The 23375-nt window shown below is 46.2% G+C and overlaps 1 protein-coding gene across 2 annotated transcripts in view; it reads right to left on the minus strand.

Annotated features, from left to right (window-relative positions):
• Positions 1-17190, minus strand: part of SMYD2 (SET and MYND domain containing 2) — a 53452-nt gene extending 36262 nt beyond the window's left edge. Inside the window, 1 exon segment of one of the 2 annotated variants that reach the window (NM_001076364.1) lies at positions 16983-17190. In NM_001076364.1, coding sequence (NP_001069832.1) covers positions 16983-17155 — 173 coding nt within the window. In that variant the 5' untranslated portion in view covers positions 17156-17190. 2 annotated transcript variants of the gene reach the window in all.
• Between the last annotated feature and the right edge of the window lie 6185 nt (positions 17191-23375).

The raw sequence follows: 23375 nt of genomic DNA on the forward strand, positions 1-23375 counted from the left end.
CTCCTCCAGGGGATCTTCCTGACCTAGGGATCACACTTAAGTCTCCTGCAGTTCCTGCATTACAGGTAGATTTTTTACCACTGAGCCACCCGGGAGGCCCGCTATGCAGTCACAAATACTACTGTCCTTGAATCTTGAGTCTTTGCTATGTATCTTCTTGGCACCCTGAGATGAAGGGGGAAGAAGGCAGGAAGTGTTTCTGCTCCTACTGAAGAATGAGGGTTATCTCAAGGATGAACTCTTGACCATCCCTGGAGCTATAAATTGAATGTGCCACTATTTTCTTGAAATATCACTTTTACTAGGAAGAACAACTTTAGACAAACTGGCTGTTCAGACTTGTGTATTTGGCAGGTATATTATGGAAATAAATGAAGTGAGTCCATCACATCAAGGAAAATAATTGGCAATATTTGTTGGCAATGATAAAATGTGGGCTCTTAAGCAAAAATTAGAATTTTGGAACACATGTATCTGCTGCCCAGAGTTTGACAGTCTGTCATGTGAAAGATTGGTGATGGTTTTAATAATTGCAGGGGGTTTTTTTGTTTGTTTGATTTCATGGTTTGATGAAATAAAGTTTTAGGAGGTCTATATAACTGAGTGAGAACCAATGTTTTCCAAATGATCAGAGTATGATGTTTAAAAAATTACACATGACTAAAAGAGTCATTCAAAGTACAAGACAGACTAAGGGATTTTATGTAACAGAGTACATAAAATTCATAGACATGGCTTCAGAGTGCACGTTTTACAACTAATCTTTAAGACAAAAATCACTTCACTGAGTTCTAATGGTGAATCAAAGAATATCCACAATTAACTGAAAAGGCTATTAAGATATTCCTTCCCTTCCAGTTACACACCTATTTGAGGCCAGATTTCCTGTGCATATGTCAACCAAAACTACATAATATGCCAGACTGGATTCAAAAGCGTATCTGAGAATCCACTTGTATTCTTTAATCTCTCATTAAAGAGATTAGCAAAACTGTAAAACACCACTATTCTCATTAATTCTTTTGTTTTGAAGAAGAGTCCTCATTTTAAAAAAACAAGTGCTTTATAATATTTTCTATTTTTAATTATAAATATGGTAAATACTGATAAATATCTAGGTGAACAAAAAAGCTCTTTGGAATTCTCAGTTTTTATAGGTAGAAAGGGATCTTAAGAACAAAAAGTTTGAAAACTGCTGATCTCTTGTAATAATTCTATCAGTTCTATGAAGAGGTTATTACTCCAGCTTTTCAAATGAAGATACTGAAGATCTTAGAGGTGAAATATCTAACCCAACATGGCCATTCAGCAAGTTGGTAGCAGAATCAGAATTCACATATCAAGGGACATATTTTGTCTCCATCATGCAAACATATCCTTCCTTGAGTATGGTAACATGATCAAGGAGCATATACTACAGCAAACACAAACAATCGATGTGTCTAGATAAGGTCATTCAGTTCAGTTCAGTTCCGTCGCTCTGTTGTGTCCAACTCTTTGTGACCCCATGAATCACAGTACCCCAGGCCTCCCTGTCCATCACCAACTCCTGGAGTTCACTCAAACTCATGTCCATCGAGTCGGTGATGCCATCCACCCATCTCATCCTCTATTGTCTCCTTCTTCTCCTGCCCCCAATCCCTCCCAGCGTCAGGGTCTTTTCCAATGAGTCAACTCTTTACATGAGGTGGCCAAAGGATTGGAGCTTCAGCCTCAGCATCAGTCCCTCCAGTGAGCACCCAGGACTAATCTCCTTTAGGATGGACTGGTTGGATCTCCTTGCAGTCCAAGGGACTCTCAAGAGTCTTCTCCAACACCACAGTTTAAAAGCATCAATTCTTCAGCGCTCAGCTTTCTTCACAGTCCAACTCTCACATCCATACATGACCACGGGAAAAACCATAGCCTTGACTAGATGGACCTTTGTTGGCAAAGTAATATCTCTGCTTTTTAATATGCTATCTAGGTTGGTCATAACTTTTCTTCCAAGGAGTAAGCATCTTTTAATTTCATGGCTGCAATCACCATCTGCAGTGATTTTGGGGCCCCCAAAAATAAAGTCAGCCGTAGTGTCCACTGTTTCCCCATCTATTTCCCATGAAGTGATGGGACCAGATGCCATGATCTTAGTTTTCTGATAAGGTAATAGCAGTAAGTAAATAAGTGTTAGTTGTTCAGTCATATCAGACTCTTTGTGACCCCCATGGACTGTAGCCTGCCAAGCTCCTCTGTCCATGGAATTCTCCAGGCAAGAATATTGGAGTGGGAAGCCACTCCCTTCTCCAAAAGGGTCTTCCTGACCAAAGGATCGAACCTGTGATAGCACTAATGAAGAGTACATAAAGGCATTCTTTACTCTCGTCTGCATAATGTCCCAGCTCCAGTGGAATCCTGTTAATGCTGTGCCATGCTATATTTGGTCGCTCAGTCGTGTCTGACTCTTTGTGACCACATGACTGTAGTCCGCAAGGCTCCTCTGACCGTGGGATTCTCCAGGCAAAAACACTGGAGTGGGTTGCCATGCCCTCGTCCAGGGGATCTTCCCAACCCAGGGATTGAACCCAGGTCTCCCGCATTGCAGGGGGATTCTTTACCATCTGAGCCACCAGGGAAGCCCAAGGATACCAGAGTGGGTAGCCTATCCCTTCTCCTGTTAATGCTACTTGGCTTCAAAGATAAGATACAATGGGAAGAATCCAGTCATCTGAAAATGAGATCCAGGAAGGAGAACATCCCGACAGATGTTGGTCAAGAGACCAACCATGCCAGAGGACTCAATGTCACTTGAAGTGGACTGGAATTAAAATAAGGACTGATTTTGTATCCAGCCTGTGCAAAGAAGGTCCCTCTGTCTCATTCAGGCAGTAAATCCAGGTGTGTTCGCAGACAGACACTGGCCCAGTCCACATGGGACTGCGTCCTCTGGGAACTGGGTTATAAAACACTGCAGCTCTCACAAAGGACAGAAAAGCCTTGCCTGGCTTGGATGCAGATGTTACTGTGTATGTGCTTATGGGGTCATCTACCTGGCTTACCTGTGTGAATGTCCTTCACAAAGATTCTCCCGGCCAGACTGCCTTCAGCGGAGAGAAGGAAAAAAGCTAAGCCAGTTACTGACAGGGAACAGTTTAAGAATCTCCTTTGGTCTATTTGGTAATAGCAGTTCTCAGTGAAATGGGGTAGGGATGGGAACTCAAACTACCCAGATACGCGCTTCAGTTCTTCCCATAGCTTACCACAGGGCGAGACACACATGGTCCATAGGTCTAAGGGTGGAAACCCCGATTACAAGGTGCTGAGCTGGCTCATATGGGTGGGGGTGTGTGTGTGTGTGCGCGCACTTCAGAGAGCAAGAGAGGGTTTGTGTGTGTGTGTATGTGCTTCAGAGAGCAAAAAGTAGAGCTCCTGAGAGTCCAACTACTGCTGACTGCAAAGTTCAGCCAGAGAGAAACTTCATATGGGATATCCATTTTCACTGTCGGAATACACAAGGCTTTTAGAATAAACTCTATGCCTGCAGAAGACCCAGCTGTAAAGCTTTCGTTTGCGATGTAACCCAATCTGAATTGTCCAGGAGGTTTGGGGAAAGACTGCAAAACAAAGAACAGAAAACTGCCCTCCGTGACAGAGGAATAAAGGTCATTCGGAGGAATGAAGTGAAATGACTGAAAAGGAAGGGAACGAAAGGAACATTAATGGTGAAATCACGCACAGCCTCTCAGAGTGGTTCTCAGCTTCAGCTGCCCATGCCCATCTGGGGCTGGGTCCAGCTAGTCTCATCAGACTGGTCTGTGCTGGGAGTTTTAGAAAGCTACCCAGGTCGAATGTGCCTCCATAATACACAACTGCTGGTCTAGGCCTATGGTCATCCATTTGGGTTGAGAGTTTTCGAGGGCAGAATTTGATGAAGAGTGTTGAAGCATTCTTCTCTGCAGTCCAGACTGCTTACCATATAACTCTTCTTAAGAATGACTCACACACAGGATGGATTAGGTGGTTTAACTACCTTGATGATGGATGGATAGGTCAGAATAAAGCGGCAGACACTGTATTTTCTTACTATGACAATCAAGTGTTCTGGAAGCCAGGCTCAGCTTTCTTTCCATCTCTTCCTGATTCGTGCTTCACAATGCAGGATGACTGTGCTGGGCTCTTTTTCCTACTTCCCTGTCTCAAATCCTTTTTCCTTCTCATGCTTGAGGTGCTATGTGATCTTAGGCAAGTTATTCATCCTTTCTAAACCTGTTTCCTCCACCATAAAGATACAGTTTCTATCTCGCAGGTTTGTTATGTAAATTAAGTGAAAAAATATAAGCGAAGCCCACCACTACTACACTTTTAATTAGTCTTCTTTCTTTTGTGTGTTTTTTTTTTAAGTGATGTCAACTCCTGAAATATCTTCAGTACCATCTTGCTCAGACTCATATTTAGAGGATTTATGCTTCTAAAGCCTTTGTTTTACAGGCAAATATCTACTCTGCTGTGAATGGAAGGGCTCTTTGAACTTAAGAAATGGTTCCATCTGCAAAAGGAGGAAAGAAATGTGACAGGAAAATGCAAGTGTGTGATTATCAGTGGCTGAAACAGAACTCAGAAGACACGCTCCTGTCATTTTCGACAGGAGGAGACACGCGCAGCGATTAATTTTCTTGCTTTTAAAATTCGGAAGCCGGGAAGATCAACAAGTTAGGATTGTAATTAACAACTCCTGCTAGTTAATGCATTGCTGCAGGTGCTGTGGGTCCAGATAAAAAGGATTTGATCCTGTAAGCTCCCTCCTTTCTGCTACCGAAATGAATGCTTTGTGGGTTTTCCCCATGAAAGAGAATGATACTGGCATGGAGTGGGTTTGCAATAACAATTACTTTTAACTAACGGTGATAGAAGAAGTGACGAGGAGGCTCTGCTGAACAGAGGCAGCCCCGGCCAAATGAAAAAAGAGAAAAGGAAAAAAGCCCCAGTGGCACAATATAACTTCACCATGGGTTGAAATAAGACAATCAGAAACAAAGTTAGCCTCCCACCCAGAGTGAGTGGTCCACTAGCAAATTTTTATTGGAGAGAAATAAAAATTGGAGGAATTGTGGCGGAACCCTATTATAACCCTGGTCAGGTGACAAGGATAATACTCAGGGTATGGGTTTTTGTGTAACCCTGAAAGATGCTCCATGTAGCACTTTAATCCACAATGTAACCGTGAAACAGGACCACGTGCTGCGGGAGCTTCTTCCCAGAGCAGGGCTGAACCTTCCCCCCAGGGCATCCGGCTTTGTTCTGAGGCTTGTTAAAAGTTAGAGCCCAGGGCCTCCAGGGAGGCAGGAAATATTTAGGGCAGTAAGGTAGCAACTAATAGGTTTTCCCAAACGTTGGAACAGAAGCTGTGATTTACAAGGAGAAAGAGGAGGCTTGGTGGTCAGTACTGAATAGTTGACCTTGTCATAAAAACGATGGCCCTGGGAGAAATGGGAGTGACACGGGTCAAAGGGTAGAAAGTTTTGGTTGTAAGGAGAAAAAGGTCTGAGGATCTACTGGATGGCAAGGTGACTACAGATAATAATACAGTAGAGTATGCTTGAAAGTTGCTGAGACTTGAGCTTATCTTGTCACACAAAAGGAAGTTACCTACGTGAGGGGATGGATGTGCTGATTATCTTGATCTTAGTAATCATTCCACAGCCTCTGTGTACACCAGATCATCAGGCTGTACACTTTAAATATAGACAATCATATCTGTCAATTTTTCCTCAATAAAGCTAAAAAAAGACTGTAGACATGACTCTCCACATCACTGACTCATGAAAATCAAACTCAGCAATGAAAAAACAGTGAGGATGCTGATTTAAGATTTGTTTCAATGAAGGCTCTAGGGAAGCCTGGCATGCTGCAGTCCATGGGGTCGCAAACAGTCGGACACGACTGAGCAACTGAACAGCAAAGGCTCTTCTGCTGCTAAGTCACTTCAGTCGTGTCCGACTCTGTGTGACCCCATAGACGGCAGCCCACCAGGTCCCCCGTCCCTGGGATTCTCTAGGCAAGAACACTGGAGTGGGTTGCCATTTCCTTCTCCAGCAAAGGCTCTAGTAGAGATGAAATCTTCCACTGCCTTAGAAAGAAAAAAAAAAAAAAAATCATGAGGCTTACGGATAGAGCAGAGAACTACTGAGCCTGTGGAACAGCGACGATGACTCTTTTCAGCCACTGGACAGCACCTACGACCAAACTTCATCTTGCAGGCCCTGTAAAATCCCTAACAGCTGAAGCCTGCCCGAAGAACAGATGTGTGCACTTTTAAATTGAACATTCTCTTCTGAAATTCTGTGTATGAACTTTTGTGGGAGATCACAATGACGCTTCCTTGCAATTTGTCTTTGACTTCTCTGATGCTTACCAATGAGGAAGTCAAAAGGAAAGAAACAACAAATCCATTTTTAACTTAGTTCTCTCTTATAAGAACTGACCATAAGTAACAGCTACCATGGGGGAATGACGCAGCACCATTGTGGGGGAACTGGAAAGACCGCTTATATTTTGTTTAGGTTTTAAGTGAAAAAAGCAGTAAGGGATAATGCCAGGCAGGGTGGAATATGGAGGACTTGAGCAGTCAAGATTCTGCCCTGAAGACAGAGATCGATGAAGTGTTCTGTAAGTATCTATAAGGATCCAAGAACGAACAGAGAAGGAGATGAGGCCTGCCCACAGAGCTGTTAGTAAAATAAGACTACAGAAATGGGATTATTCGTTTAATAAATATTTACTGAGGTCATGGAGTATCAGGCCTCAGGCTAAGTGCTGGAGCTACAAGGTTGAAGAAGACCTGGTTCCTGTAGTCAAGGAGCAGGTGTGACGAAGGAAGTATACAGAAGGCGCTACGGGTGCACACACACGCATGTGTGTACAAGCATGTACGCACGTACCACTATACGCACTTCGGAGCTGCTGGAGTGAAATTAACACTGCAGAGCAAACTGGACCATTGCGATGCCCAGCCTTGGGGGCGCGCCCGCAGGTAGCCTTGACCCTACAGTGACCTTCCACTGGGTCACTCTCTGAAGATGCACGGAAACAGAAGTTGGCGGTGGGCTGCTTTTCCCACTCTGTGCCTAGAAAATATTTAGCAGGTAGGTGCCTTGAAAGGCCTGAACACGTGCTTAAATCAATTTACTATTGAGTGAAGTAAGTCAACTGTTAGTTTCCGAATCTCTACTACTTTGTGACCCTGTAAGTTTTTAAGGTGAAAAAAAATCCTAAAGCTTTTTAAAGTTGTATTTAAAAATATTTATTCAAGTGTATGAATAAATATTTCTAAATACAGTTGAATAAATATTTCTAAATACAACTTAAAAAGCTTAATGGATATTCATGAGTTTGAGTAGGCTCCGGAAGTTGGTGATGGACAGGGAAGCCTGGCATGCTGCGGTCCATGGGGTAGCAAAGAGTCGGACACGACTGAGCCATTAAACTGAACTGATTCAAGTGTATGAGTAGACCAAATTTCATCAAATTCCAAAAAAAATGTCTACCCAAAGTGCTGCTATTTTAACACAATGCAGGGATGCTACAGTTTCATTCGACCCAGGATTATCTGATCAGAGTTCTCCCTTAGTTTGCATAAGTCATGAACTAGAGTGTGTGCTTAAACTTCTTGGTTAACAGTTTTCTTTATGACATACATACATGGATTATCAGTGTTTGATGAAAGAAAGCACTGAACTCAAAACATTACTGCCTTTAACAAAAACTCTGCTAAAATGACAAAGTTCAAGGCACTACAGCGTCAGCCAAAAACTGTCATTTGCTATCTGCTTCTACAAGGATGACATCACTAGCCACTGCAGTCGCTGACCTTGAACCATTGCCTGAAAGGAGTCCAGGGCGGAGACGAGGAGTGAGGCACTCTGTGCTCTGCGAAGAACCGGCAGAACAGGCCTTCAGATAGCTAGAAATTTTCAGGCAATTTTATGAGCCCAACTTCTGACATCTCCTCATACCTAGGAAGCACTAAAATCACTAGCGGAGACATCTGCTCCTCGTGACTGGTTGCAACCTTCTTGAGACTCTGCGACCCCACGGACGGTAGTGCACCGGGCTTCTCTGTCCATGCAATTCTGCAGGCAAGAATACTGGAGAGGGTTGCCATTCCCTTCTCCAGGGGATCTTCCCAACCCAGGGATGGAATCTGGGTCTCCTGTATTACAGGCAAATTCTTTACCGACTGAGCCACCAGGGAAGCCCCCTTGGGATCAGCAGAAACCTTCTGCTGCGCGGTTCACCAAAATCAAACTTACGCTGACCTCCCCTACCCACCTCTTTGGAACAGGGCCTCAGAGCTATCTGAGAAGCTGTCTCTTGGGCAGTAAGTCCTCATTCTGCCCCAAATAAAACTTAATTCACGACTCTCATGTTGTGCTTTTTCTTTTCAGTCTACAGTGTGTAAAATAAAGATGAATAAAACGTACTGGAACATAAGCTTCGTGGTGGGAGGGATTTTTGTTCCTTTTTTCACCGGGATTCAGAACATAGCGTGTGCTCAGTCGCTCAGTAGTGTCTGAGTCTTTGCAACGCTATGGACTGTAGCCCACCAGGCTCCTCTGTCCATGGGATTCTCCCGGCAAGACTACTGGAGTGGGCTGTCATCTCCTTCTCCAAGGGATCTTCCCGACTCAGGGATCGAACCTGCATCTCCTGCATTGGCAGGCAGATTCTTTATCACTGTACCACTTGGGAAGCCCAGAACCACAGTGAATGCCCCATAAATATAAATATTTGCTAAATATATTAAAAGCAGAATCCCTGCTCTCAGACAGCTTACCATCTGCCCACCATTAAATGTCTCTTACTGCTGAGGTTTTAAGAACCTGTGAAACTCTCACTGACAGTGATTGTCACTCTGATAGAGATTTGTGCAGCTGACGGGTAAGAGATTTTTTTCAGGTGGCAAAATGAGGAAAATCAACAAGATCTGAGCCCAGGGCCCACATCCCTTGAAGAGCCTTTCCTGGTCCTCACAGACTCAAGACAAAAAACTCCTCCGGTCCAACATCTTTTCATTTTGTCACAGATGGCAACATAACTCCTTTCAAGTGCCAGGATATAAAATCCTTGAGATTTTTATTTGGCTCAGATGAAAAAGTGCATCCTGCTGTCAGCCAGACTCCCTTTGCACCTCGCTCCCCCAGGATACGCCTATGTCTTCAGGCTTTGGTGTGAAATTCGCTTCTCCGTGAGGGAATCGTCCTTATTCTTCCTCTCCCCCAGTGGTGACTGCAGATTCCCTGGGCGATGAGACGTCCTGTTCATCACAGTGCACTTGCAGATACACAGTGGTGGCTCAGCTATCACAGCAAGCATTTATTTTGGTTTCTAGGGACTATAAACTTGTGAAACAGAAGCACTTATGGATTCTTGGATGCACTCCTTTAAGAAGCGAACCCAATCCACTTGAATGATGTACATGCCATATTTCCACTCAGTCATCAGAAACCTTCCACTTAGCCCCTAGGTTTTATGTTAATACATTGGCACAAGGAGTCCCACAGTATTTTTTAAATTTTTGATGGAAGGAAAATCTGAGACACACAGTTGGATTCTCAACAAATGCATGGACTAGAAAGGTAAGTTGTTTCCTGAACCCTCAAGACACTTTGGTCTTATTTTCCTGCTAAATCGCGTATCTCTGGCCTTCAGAGAAGTCTAGAAGAGATCCGATTTCCTTCTGTTCTATTGTGCTGGCGTGAACGCCTTTGCAATTGAAAAGGAGGCCTCCGAGGGTGGTAGGAACAGAGTCAGCAGAAGTTACACAAAGTGAGGTGTGTGGCTTTGTGACTGGTTAGAGCGCCCGTGCTAATGAGGCCAAGGTCGTGGGTTCAGCCCCTGAAAAGGCAGTTACTTCAGTCAATTCCCTGCTGGAGGACTGCACCCCTAAACTCCCACAGATTCACTAGAAATCCAGAGATGCGAGGGTTGGGATGAGAATGGGAGACTGATGGTGGTGTACAGAGACTGATCACATTAATACAAATCCCTTGAGAGAGGACAGAGACCTCTAGTCCCAGAGTGGGCCCCTCTCCAGGGGGAAGCGACTAACCTCCAGGCTGACCAGCGCTCTGTTGTGCTGAGTCGCTCAGTCATGTCCGACTCTTTGCGCTCCTATGGACTATAGCCCGCCAGGCACCTCTGTCCATGGGGATTCTCCAGGCAAGATTATTGGAGGGGGTTGCCATGCCCTCCTCCAGGGGATCTTCCCAACCCAGGGATCAAACCCAGGTCTCTCACACTGCAGGCTGATTATTTACTGTCTGAGCCACTAGGGAAGCCCAAGAATACTAGAGTGGGTAACCTATTCCTTCTCCAGGGGATGGTCCCAACCCAGGAATTGAACCAGGGTCTCCTGCATTGCAGGCAGACTCTTAACCAGCTGAGCTACCAGGGAAGCCCCTCCAGAAGGGGGCTCAAAGCCTACATCTGGTCAGATACAATCAGGGTGCCCTGTTCCAGGTCTGCCTAGTTCCCTGGTGGTGATCAGGACTATATACTCATGGACTTAAAGGCAAGCAGGCAAAGCAGAGCAGGGCTGCCTTTGAGAAGAACAGGACATGGGAATGCAGAATCAGTAAGACAGAAGAAATTTCAATCCAATTGTCCTGGCACAGATCAGGTCCTCAAACTGAGAAATGTGATTACTTCTCTCCACGTGTGAAGTACAAAAAACAACATGTGCGTATGGTGGGAATGACCTTAGTTATTGATGACTCCAGTTACAAAGGGATATTGTAATTACTGACTGCCTCCTCAGGATGCAGAAATATAGAGGCTTAAAATTACAACGATTTCATGTTTTCTTTATATTGACAAGAAAAAGAAGGGATATGAACCTCAGGCAACAGCGTTAAGTCTCAAACACCAAAATCAAGTTGCAACTTTCTTTGCAGTTTTCTATTTTAAGTTCTGTAAAATAACTTCACTGGCCCAGGTTCTTAGCAATTCTGAGTTCTGTTGAAAATCAGCTGCTGCCAAACTACAGACCTGAGCCCTGAATCTTCCCAAAGAAATTTAAGACATTTCTGAGCATCTTTTAAAGAATCTTCGGACAGACAGCGTGCCATTAGGACAGACAGTGCTTGTCCTACAGGAATACCATCCAGGGGCCTTTCAGCACAGCTGCATCATGAATTCTATTCCCAAACCATGTCTGTTTAACTTTGCATAGAGCAAAGTTCTGAAGAATGGGTCTGTTTAAGGAAAATAAATATGCAGGGGTGGTCCACATCCTTGTGCTGCCCTACCAGCACACACAGAAACAAACTCTTTATATGTAGCTATAAAGACGAAGATGACAAACTCCTTTTAAACAATTTGAGCACATTTAAAAATATCCCAGACTTCCCTGGTGATCCAGTAGTAGAGTCCACCTGCCAATGCAAGGGAGCTGGGTTCAACCCCTGGTCTGGGGAGATCCCACATGCCATGGGGCAACTAAGGCCGGTGCCACAATGACTGAGCGTGAGGACTGCAGCTACTGAAGCCCACGGGCCTAGAGACTGCGCTCTGCAACAAGAGAGGCACCACAATGAGAGGCCTGTGCACGGGGACAAAGAGAAGCCCCCACTCACCGCCACTAGAAAGCCCGCACACAGCAACGAAGACCCAGCGCAGTCACAGTAAATAAATAAAAGTGAAATTAAAAAAAATTAAAATATCCCAAACTCACCGAAGGACCAAAGCCTCATATTTCTTTTTACATTTTATCAGGTAATAGTGGATGATACAGAAGAATATATGCAGTTGTTACACAAATTCCAAACTGTTAGAATAAAAAAAAAAAAAATTCCCTGAAACCACAGCAGCATAAGATATACATCCAAGATAGATGAATCAATTGATTTTGCTGAACTTTTAGAAACGACGCATTAATCTGTTGCATTATCCACAGAGGCAGGGGGAAGCAAAAGAAAAGAGGTGATAAAAATTGCATTCACTTGAGAAAGCAGCAGTGACTTAAGTCCTCGTGTCCAGGTGTGACTCACACGGTAGTTTCAGGTCAAAAGGGACAGAGATATGTGTGGCTGATTCATGTAGATGTATGGCAGAAACCAGCACAATATTGCAAAGCAATTATTGTCCAATAAAAATTAAAAAAAAAAAAAAGGACAGTGAAGGAAAACCACACTCAGAACAGAAAGACACAGTTCCCTCAGTGAAGAGGCTGGCCCTTAGAGGGCACTCAATATCTGCCCCCCGCAAAATGTGAAAATCAAGGAAACAACTTTTCCAACACTCAGTTACTTCCTACGTAAGACGGGACAAGGTCTTCTCTACACAAGTCATCCTTGGAAGGATCAAAACACAAATGTACCTGGAAACGCTTTATGAGCTGCAAAGAGCAACACGATTTAAAGGAATATCATCTTATACGGGATCTTCAAATTTTTACGACTACGAGGATATTGTGCAATTGCTTTTTGGAGGGAAAGGGGTTAGCTGGTGGTTTTAACTCACCAGGGTTTGAATTTCACTTAGGATATCTATCCTGCTGCCAGTCTGTCTCTTTCACCTCAAATCGTTGCTCATCATGCAGCTTGGTCACTGGGCCCTGATACTCCAGAACAGAAATGATGCTCCCTGCGTGTGAAAAATGTGCCTGCCCTGGCACTGTGCACACCTGAAGTCTTGCAGGACTGCTCCTTGCCACAGCTGAATCACGCTGAAGGCAGAGCGCAGAGCAGAGCCGTGGTATCCTTGCTAGGTGGAACATTCTGTCTTCCTCCATTTCTTATTTCAAACCTTTGTTTAATTCCAGGGTAAAAAGAGTATTAAAGTCGTTAATCATTTTGGAGCTACACAAGGCTCTTTAAAAAAAAAAAAATTTATATTTACCTGTGTAGGCTCATCATATCATTTTCATCAGGTTTTGGAAAATACTGAAAACTGATCCCAGACACCCATTATTTATGCTGTTGAATGGGAGGTTGAGAACCGCTGCTTTCAACTCTGGGTCAACTTGCCATCTGAATGATGATTCCACTGGCCAACAAGGTACAATATTGTCTTCCCAGTATTCCCCAGCTCAACCCAACCGCCATAAAAAATGTCCCTGAAATGAGAATATGTTCTCATACTATTTAACATTTAGCCAACAGAGCTCATCAAACAAGTCCATAGAAGCGAGACACCGAGCCAACTGTGACACCTCCCGAGTGGTCCGGGTTGTACTGGGCACTTGACTTCCCTGACTCAGGACCAGCTCAGTAGGTGGGTGTTAATGTGCACTGCTCACAGATAAAGGAAGCTGGGAGTAAGTGCGTGCATGCTAAGCTGCTTCAGTCATGTCTGACTCTGTGCGATCCTATGGGTTTTAGACTGCCAGGCTTCTCTGTCCATGGGATTTCCAGGCAAGAATACTAGAGAGGGTTGCCACGCCCTCCTCCAGGGGATCTTCCCCACCCAGGGATCAAACCCGCATCTCTTATGTCTCCTGCACAGACAGGTGGGTTCTTTACCACTAGTACCACCTAGCAAGCCCAGAGGGGCTAAATAATTTGGCTCAAGACAATCCATCAGGAAGGGATAAAACCAGAATTCCAACCCAGTCAATCTGGCCCCAAAGTCCCTCCTTTGCAGTCTCTAAATAAAATAAAAACTTGAAATACTGAAATGTTGAAAATGGCAAACCAATATCTCATTATCTACTGTACAAATGGCTGAATTTTATATTCTTTAGTGTAACTTTTTAGAGGAAATCTGTTGTCTGTGTGTGTGTGCGTGTGTGTACATATACCTTTTTGGGGGGGAACACCATGCAGATGAGGGGTCTTAGTTCCTGGACCAGGGATGGAAACCTATGATCCCTGCAACAGAAGTGTGGATTCCTAACCACTGGACCACGAGGAAAGTCCCTGTTGGCTATCTTAATCTTCCTACCCATCTCTTTAAAACACATGTAAAAAGATGCAGGGAATCGATTATTGGAGCATGTGCCCATAGAAAGTGAAAGTCACTCAATCATGTCCAACTCTTTGGGATCCCATGGACTACAGCCTGCCAGGCTCCTCTGTCCATGGAATTCTCCAGGCAAGAATACTGGAGTGGGTTGCCATTCCCTTCTTCAGGGATTTTCCTGACTCAGTAATCAAACCCGGGTTTTCTGTACTGGGAGGTGGATTCTTTATCACTGAGCTACCAGGGACGCCCTCTCAGATGGAACATGGGATACAGATTTTTCTCTTTCTGAGACAAATACTAGCAAGTGTTAAAATACATTAAATATCAAGTGAAAAAGTGTGCCACAAAATATTAAAATATTGACCAGGCCAACATATGTGCTTGTGTGCGTGTGTGCACCAAAAAAAAAAAAAAAAAAAAAATCTGAGAGGTCTGATGAGGACAGCTCCCAACTTGAAGACATTTATATTTTTAGGAGCTGCCTCTTAGCAGCTGAGGCAAGATACACATCTTCCCAAGTGTCACCCTGAGAAAATGTGATACAGATGCAAACCTTTGTTTGTGTTACCCTGACAGTAAGAATTCCACTTTGCTGTGACTTAAGAGACTTCCTATTATTTTTCCATTTGCAGAACATACTTATTTCTGAAAAACATCACTTCTTTTCTTTCAAAATAAGTCAAACCCCGATACAATTACTATGATAGGGAAGATCTCTGCAGGCTCATCTGTCTTAAGCACTATTATTTACCTTCAACTTCTGGCACAAGAAACAATATGTGCAGTTTTCTTTTTATGGCAGGGGAGGGGAAGTCATGGAAGAGTATTTGAGAATTTTGTTCCCACCCCTGGGGGAACCCTGGGGACATATACCCGTACCTCCAGTATAGCTGAACAGAATAATCTGTCCTCGATCTATACGAACAGCTGACAGAGGAAACAGTGCTAAATCTTTGAGATTGATCTAGCCACTAATTCTAAGTGAACTGGATTTAACAGAAACCACAGAGTGAGTACAAAGATATTTCTGATTTCACAGGTATCATGATGTCATGATGTCATCGTATCTTGTGTGTTATTTTAGCTGATTTCAAATGAGTCCTCAGGGACAGAGAGGAAAGGAACTGTGGGTGTTGACAGAGGTTCACCTCAGCCAGAGAAAAGTGGGGGGAGGTGCAGTGGTCCCTCCCCAGTGCACGGCAGCCGGATAGGGGCCTGAGGCAACAGTGGCACTAACGAATGTCACTCAGAAAAGGGGGAAACAAAAGCAAAGGCCATCCCATAGGGCGCGCTGACTGGCCAAGCCGCACCTGGCAGCACCTTCCCATCCGGAGGTGAGGGCGTGCATAGTAGGTACAGTTCGGAGGCGAAAGAGAACCATCTCTCCCTTCTGCTGCTCCACTGCGAACCCAGCTGGATTTGATCTATAAAATTCACAGGAGGAGGAGTCTGGTAACAGACATCTGAGCGCCTACTAGGTGCCTGGTCCCGCAGTCTTCTCTGCCATGATGGTTCCCAGGAATCACCAGGATCCCTGACACAGGAGGGAGGCCCCTTCCGTGCGGGGTGACCTTGCTTTGCTCCTGCCACTCCAGACACCCACGCTGCTTCAGACTCTGAGCCACAGCAAGGCTCAGAAGATCAAGGGACCAGACACAGCAGCCTTTTTAACTTTGGGAAAACCCAATGCTCACTTCACTCAAACGTCGCAAAGTGGTGCCATGACCCTTTAGCTCTTGGCTCACCAATTCAAAGAGACACATCACATACAGCCCTTAAGCTGCCCACGGCATGATTCTGTGTCTAGTTCCTTTCCAGGTCCCCCCAAAGCGGAAGACAGCTCTGGCAGGGAGTCTGGGCAAGATGACTATAGTATTTAGCTTTTGTCCCTTCTTTTGCTCTGTCTTATCGTGAAATAAGATGAACATATCTCAGGCACTGAGTTCTTTGGCGTGTGTTGGGCTGGAGATCTGTATTCAAAAGGTACCTGCAAACCTCAGGTGGGCTTAATCTAGCCCAGAAGTCTCCACTTCGAAGATGAAGAAACTGAGGTTCAAAGAAAGTAAAGCAGGGCCCAGGAAGGTCCCATGGCATAAACTCCAATGCCATGCTTCCTGCCTCAGTCCTTTTATTGAAGACTTGGGTAGGTAGGCAATGGGCGGAACTGAGGACATTAGATTTCATTTTCTTAACTATAAGCGTGAATATACATACTTCTTCTCTGGGCAGTAGTTCTCTCCCCCTTAAAACGTAAAGTGTTGCATTCATGCTTTCTAAGGGTGCCTTTAGGTCTGAAACTGTCATAAGGCTTGAAGATATAATTATGCGTTGGTGTATGTGAATATATATACATACACACACATACATGATCTGCTCCATTTAAATACCAATTCCAACCAGACGTTTTGCCTAATCCCCCAAGCAACCAGATTTTCCCAACCCCAAACAAGGGCTAAATTCCGTCCCCCCGTTGCAGTCCCTCTGAACCCAGGATCGGTGACCCCCTGGCTTCTCCCCAAAGACCAAGCGCAGAGGGTGACAAGACGAGGGGCCACGTACTTCACATGAAATACTAAGTGTCATTAAGTTCCTCCGCGGTAACACGGCAAGCCTGCGGCAGCGCGGGGCTGAAAGGGAGGGGGGGTGCACAGATCACATCGCAGGAAGCACAAGTGAAAGGTGGCTTGTGGCTGTGGCCACTGCGCGAAACCTGGGGCCCCGCCGGCAAAGCGCCGAGTAGCCAGGGTTGGGGAGCAAGCCTGGCTCGGAGCCCACGTGTTGCAGGCACGACCCTGCCCTGGCGGGTTCACACAGCCCACGGGGGCCAGCAGAGAAATGTGCCTTGGTGCCGGGCGTGCGGCGGGAACTTGGCGGGTCTTACTGAGTGCACGTGGCCCGGCCAGTGCCGGGTTCCAGGTCCCCTCCCGCTCCCCACCCCCGCCCTGGAGCCGCGGGCGCTAGGACCCCGCGAGGCGCGCACACTCCGGCCCGCCCGCGCGCGCGGCGCCCCCCGAGCCCCTGCGCGCCCGCCGGCACCGCCCTACCTGGCGAAGCAGAACTCGCAGTGGTTGCCGCGCTCGCTGACCGTGAGCACGTAGGCGTAGGCCGGGCAGGAGAAGAGCAGGTCCCCCACCTGGAAGGGCTGCAGGGCCCGCAGACCCCGGCCCTTGCCCGGGCTGCAGAAGCGCTCCAGCCCGCCGTCACCCTCGGCCCTCATCCCGGCGGCCGGGCTGGCGCGGAGGGCGGCCTCCCGCGGCTGCGGCTCCCCGCGCGCTGTTATTGGAGCAGCGTCACCCGGAGCCGCGGGGGCGGGAAGCCGCCCGGCGGACGCGGCGGCCACCGCTTCCCCGGAAGGGACGGCGGCCCCGCCCGGCGCTCGCGCGCCCCCGGGAGGCGGGGGACCCGGCCCGGCAGCCCCGCCCGCGTGCGGGACCCTCGCCTGTGGCCCCGCACTCGGCCCACTGTCGGCCGCTGCGGCCACCGCCCGGAGCTGCGTTCCCCGGGGCCGCTCCAGGCAGGAGGTCGGAGGCGTGTGCGTCCTGGCGGAGGGTGCGGGCCGCGGCCGCGTTCCGGTGGGCGGGATGGGGTCACGGTGGGGCAGGTACCCAGCGCCTCCCCTGGACCAGCCAGTAGGATGGCCCGCGCTGGGTTAATAGAAGTTGGCGGCGTAGGGAGGCAAGATGCTTCTCAACCTTCAGTTCGGTTCCTCTGTCCTTGTCGAGAACCCTAGAAGGAGTCCTCGGGGAACACCGAAGGGAAACCGCAGTAGGAAACTGCTAGGTGCCGAGGGTTAAAAGGTGCTTCCCCAAGGTGAAAGGTTTTTAGAGCCCAGTATGACTCCCAGGGAATCTCAAGTATTGATTGTGAACCTACTTCTTTCCCTCTGCCCCTCCGGTGGAAGTTAATTACGTGGACGGAAAAAGGAAGTGCACTGGTCAGGCTTGCTCACTCAGACTCTGCGTACAGACAACGATGCGGAGGAGGCAGGAGATAACCTTGCAGTCAAGAAACTTAAGACTTTCCCCGGGGGCAGTGCCGTGCTGTGGCCAGAGCACACGGCTAGGGATCGAATCGGCTTGACCACGCACTGTCATCTTAGAAAAGTCAATTAGGTTATGAGTCACAGAGAGGATTTTCCGTATGAGAAAGAAGGGTTTAATCTGTTCTGCATAGGAGTGTGGAAAGGCTGCAGTTGATGTGCGGGCTGTAAGAACTCCGTGTATAAAGAGAGGATTTAGCAAAAGCACTAATACTTAAAGTGTAATCTCAAACTAGGTTGCCTGTGTAAGTTCAGGAGTAGTTCAGCAAAGGGTAAGATCAGTGTGATTTGAGTATGTCATCAGAATTTTTGACCCTTCAATAAAACTCCTAAAATGAATAAGCCTCTGGCCTTCCTGAAGAGAAGAATACATCATGGATACTCTCCCATTTAGACACTTTAAGAAGCATTCACTGAGCACCCACTGTGTAAGAAGCATTCACTGAGCACCCACTATGGCCAGTCAGTGGGATAGAAAGAGGGGCAAAATGTGGGTCTGGACCTTTGCATACCATACATTCACAATCCTTATTGGGTGTTACCGGGTCAAATACTGAGCTAAGTGGCTTAAACACATTACCCCCATTAAATATGTAATTCTAACTGCCCAGTGAGTTAGGTGTTATATGTTTCCCATTTCCAAAACTAGGAAACTAAAACTCAGAATACTTCCCAAGGCTATACAGCTAGGTTGCAGAATTTGCTAGGTTGCAGAATTTGGTTTCAGCCTCCAGTCAGTCTGAATATGAGGCCCACGCTCTTAAGTGAAATGACCCTCTGCAAAGAAAGACAGCTCCCTGAGACAAGTGGTGTTATGGTGGCTTGCACAAAGCGTTCTGCGGGAAACAGGCAGGGGAGAACAAACAGCATGGAGAATGCAGGTTTGGTCAAGGCAGGTGCCACATTCACGTAACCTTTGAGCTGGGCCTGGATGATGGATGAGACTTAAGTACAAAAGAAGAGGACAGTTGGCCGGGCTGAAAGAATTGCATGTGAAGACAGAGGGACTTGAAAGAAAGAATGGTGTGTAGTTGCAACCTGCTGTGTTGAGTGGAGACTGAGATCCCAGGGAGAGGACAGGAGGTGAGGCAAGAGTAATGGGAGGGCATCTTCTCAGGAGACGAGTTTCCTCCCAGAGAAGGTGTGGGAGTCTCTGAAAATGGTTAAGCAGCGGGGTGCGCTGATCAGTCTAGTGTTTTAAACGGTTCTGCTGCAGCTTTGCCGATAGACTGGAAGGGAGGCGACTGAACACAGGACCACGGGTTAAGAGAGCACTGGACATGGCAGGCAGATGACAGTCAATCTTGTAGGCTCAAAACAGAAACCAGAGACTTCCCTGGTGGTCCAGTGGCCAAGACTCCAAGCTCCCCATGCAGGGGGCCCGGTTGGATCCCTGTTTGGGGAACTAAATCTTGTGTGTTGAAACTGAAGATCCCACATGCTGCAACTAAGACCCAACACAGCCAAATAAAGTGTTTTTTTAAACCAAAAAAAAAATCCAGGAACCATAATATCCTAGAATTTGGGGAATGGAAGAGGCATTTTCTTACTAATAAGGAAAATGAAGCAGAGCTAGCAAGAGATTCCATGACATATTCATTCAACATTTAAATATTTATGATATGCTTACTGTGTTCCAGCAACAGTGATAAAGGCTGGTGATATAATGGCAATGACAACAACAACAAAAACTGACATTCCCTGTCCTCAGCTTTGTACAGTCTGTCTGGCAGAGGAGGCAGACATTAATCAGATAATCACATAAACAAATATAAACTGTCAACAGTCTCAAGTGCTGGAGCAGTGCTTAGAGGACATGACCTAGTCTAGGAATGCTTTTCTGAGCGCCGAAGAATTGATGCTTTTAAACTGTGGTGTTGGAGAAGACTCTTGAGAGTCCCTTGGACTGCAAGGAGATCCAACCAGTCCATTCTAAAGGAGATCAGCCCTGGGTGTTCTTTGGAAGGAATGATGCTAAAGCTGAAACTCCAGTACTTTGGCCACCTCATGCGAAGAGTTGACTCATTGGAAAAGACTCAGATGCTGGGAGGGATTGGGGGCAGGAGGAGAAGGGGACAACAGAGGATGAGATGGCTGGATGGCATCACTGACTCGATGGACGTGAGTCTGGGTGAACTCCGGGAGTTGGTGATGGACAGGGAGGCCTGGCGTGCTGCGATTCATGGGGTCGCCAAAAGTCAGACACAACTGAGTGACTGAACTGACTGAGGAATGCTTTTCAGAGACAGTAATGACTGAACTAATATCTGAAGGATGAACAGAACTTAATCAAGAGAAGAGGAGGGACAAGCATTCTAAACAGAGGGAACAGCACGTGTAACCGAGCAGGACCCCGTGGGGCCTTCTGGGAGCAGATCCCAGCCCCTCCCATGTCCCCCACCTGCCTCTTGTCTGTAGGAAAACTTTAGCCTCCCAGGCCTTCCCCAGGTTCCAAAGAGTAAGTTTAATCTGAGAAGTGAGAGAATGTACAAAAAAGGGAAAACAGTCAAGCAAGACAAAACAAAAGTTTATCCATTAAATAAAGCCAAAATCATTTAGTTCCTCCTCAAGGGTTATAGGTAATATTCTGAGCCATCCTCTGGGCTGCTTTACAGATACTGAAATCCCTGTCAGGTGGAAGAAGTTAACTGCATGGTGACCATCAGCACATCACAGACCCCAGACAGGTTGGAACCAGAAGGTTGATGATGTTGACTCCAGATTACCTCCCTACCAACTGATCAGAAAAGTGTCTGCAAGTTGGTCATATACCCCACAACCCCATCACCATTTTAAAAAACCCTTCTCTGAAAGCCACTGGGGAGTTCAAACCTTCTGGGCACTAGTTACGTGAATTTCTTGCTTGGCATCCTGCAATAAATGCTGCACTTTCCTCACCACAACCTTGTATCAGTAGATCAGCTGTACTGCAGCTGTATTGCAGCTTTCCAACGTGCGAAGTGTCATTGGTTGGAAGAAGTGTGACCACAATGAAGGGGTGACTAGAGCAAGGCTAGAGGAAGAGTGTTGTTCTAGATGATTTTAGGAGGTAAATAGGTCCTCTTGGACAACCCACAGGAGTCTCCTCTGATTAAAAAAGCCTCTGACAGATGCCAGATTCTGTTAGATGAGCTTTATGTCGGTTACCATACCTAAATCATGAAATTCCCAAGTGGTGCAGTGGTTAAGAATCTGCCTGCTAGTGTAGGAGACACAGGAGACGGAGGTTAGATCCCTGGGTCAGGAAGATCCCCTGGAGGAGGAAATTGCAACCCAATCCAGAATTCTTACCTGGAAAATTGCATGGAGAGGAGCCTGGCAGGCTACAATCTATAGGGTCGCAAACAGTCAGACACGACTGAGCACACATGTAAACCTAAATCAGCTTTTATTACTGTGTTTTACTACACATGGATGTTGTATGTTAATGAAAGAATTATCTTAAACCTCAGAAGCTTTCAGATATACACCTACATAGGCAAATCTTGGATAAATTCGGTGACTCTACATAGTTTTTTAACTTTCTGATTTCTGGCAGCTCTAACCAGCACAAAGATGAAAAGACTGACATAGAAATGAACAATTACAATACAGTAAACAATGTGCCATTTAAGGATTCCTTATGCAGTTATCTGCTTGTTAACTTTTATTGCGAGTCATCTTTTCCTCTTTCGCCGAGAAGGATTTCCAACAGCTGAGCAAAACAATCATGTTAACTGTTGAGTTGTCTTTCCAGGTGAGTCGTGGCAGGAACAGACTTAAGTGAGGATGGGTCTAATTTAAGAACACTGGACAAGAAACAGCCTCATTTTAGAAAAATGCCTGTGCTGAACCCAAATGACTCAAGATGGTCAGTTAAGTTTAGCCATTAATTTAGGAGCTTAGCTTATGAAGAAAACTGTGTTTAAAATAAACTGCCAAGGAATGGCAGCTCACCAGTGCAGCAGACTGATGACAGCACTCTTAATGCAGCTCATGCTTGTCAGCCAGCCGCCACGCATTCTCGCATTCCGGGAGAGTCTCCTTCCACCTTTTTCACTGCCTGCCACCCCACAGCTTGGAAAGAATGGAGCTTGAACGGAGCTTTTGGGGGACTTTGCCTCACCATAGCTCAGGGGAAGCGATAAGAAGTGCTAAATTCACTTAACTTCTCTAACCTAGAAGGTGATCTATTGAATAATTTATGAGTAACATATCCTTCCGGCCACAGATTAGCACATGAAAGCAACAGCTCTGGCCTGGGGATATAAAGCCTTAGCAAAGAAGGAATACCAATGAACATGGACAGTGGGCCCCTTGCCTGAACCACCACACCTCTATATTTCGTATTTCACTTATTGATTGCACGTTCTTACCCAGTGCTAAATCCTTGTCGTACCATGGTGAAAAGACCAACACGTGCACTCAAAGGTATTAGGCCCTGATCCCCAGAGCCTGTACGTGTTACCTTATATGGTTTAAAAGGGTCTTGCAGATGTGTTAAATTGAGGATCTTGAGCTGTGTGATTATTCTGGATTGTCCAGATGGAGCCTCAATGCCATCACAAGAGTCTTCCCACATCTCCAGAGGGGATTTGACAGACCGACTCAGAGGTGGGAGGGATGTGGCCATAAACCCAGGGAATGCGGGACCTCCAGCAGAAGCTGGAAAAGGCAAGGAGCAGATTTTCCCCTTGGAGCCTCCAGAAGGACTGTGGTCTTGCTAAGACCTTGATGTCAGCCCCGGGACACCAATTCCAGACTTCTAGGCTTCAGAACCGGGAGAATACATTTCTGTTGTTTCAAGCCACCCAGACTGCAATAATTTGTCCTAGCAGCCACAGAAAACTAAAACAAATTGTAATACAATAAAAGTGTTCACAAGGGGATTAACAAAGTGAAGTGGAAAGGCTTCACAGAGGACCTGACATTTTAACTCCTCTTAGAAGACTGGGCTTCCCTGGTAACTCAGATGGTAAAGAATCCACCTGCAGTGCAGGAGACCTGGGTTCGAGCCCTGGGTTGGGAAGAACCTCTGGAGAAGGGAATGGCAACCCACTCCAGTATTCTTGCCTGGAGAATCTCATGGACAGAGGAGCCTGGTGGGCTATAGTCCATGGGGTTGCAGAGTTGGACACGACTGATCGACTAACACTTTCACTTTCAGAAGGAAGACTAAAAATTGACCAAGGGAAAGAGAGGCCCCCACAAATGGGATTAAGAACCTGAAGGTGTAAATTCACTGGGGTAGGAGAGACCTTGACAATCTGGGGAGGTATTTTTGTCTTACTGCAGACGCTTGCATAGTTCTGACTATGTACTAAGTGCACTTTTAAAATAAAGTCTCACCTAATCCTCCTAACAATATTTTATAGATGAAGGATCACTATAAATAACTTGTTCAAGTGAACAGCGGGGT

The sequence above is a fragment of the Bos taurus genome, chromosome 16, assembly GCF_002263795.3.
Source record: "Bos taurus isolate L1 Dominette 01449 registration number 42190680 breed Hereford chromosome 16, ARS-UCD2.0, whole genome shotgun sequence".
Lineage (NCBI taxonomy): Eukaryota > Metazoa > Chordata > Mammalia > Artiodactyla > Bovidae > Bos > Bos taurus.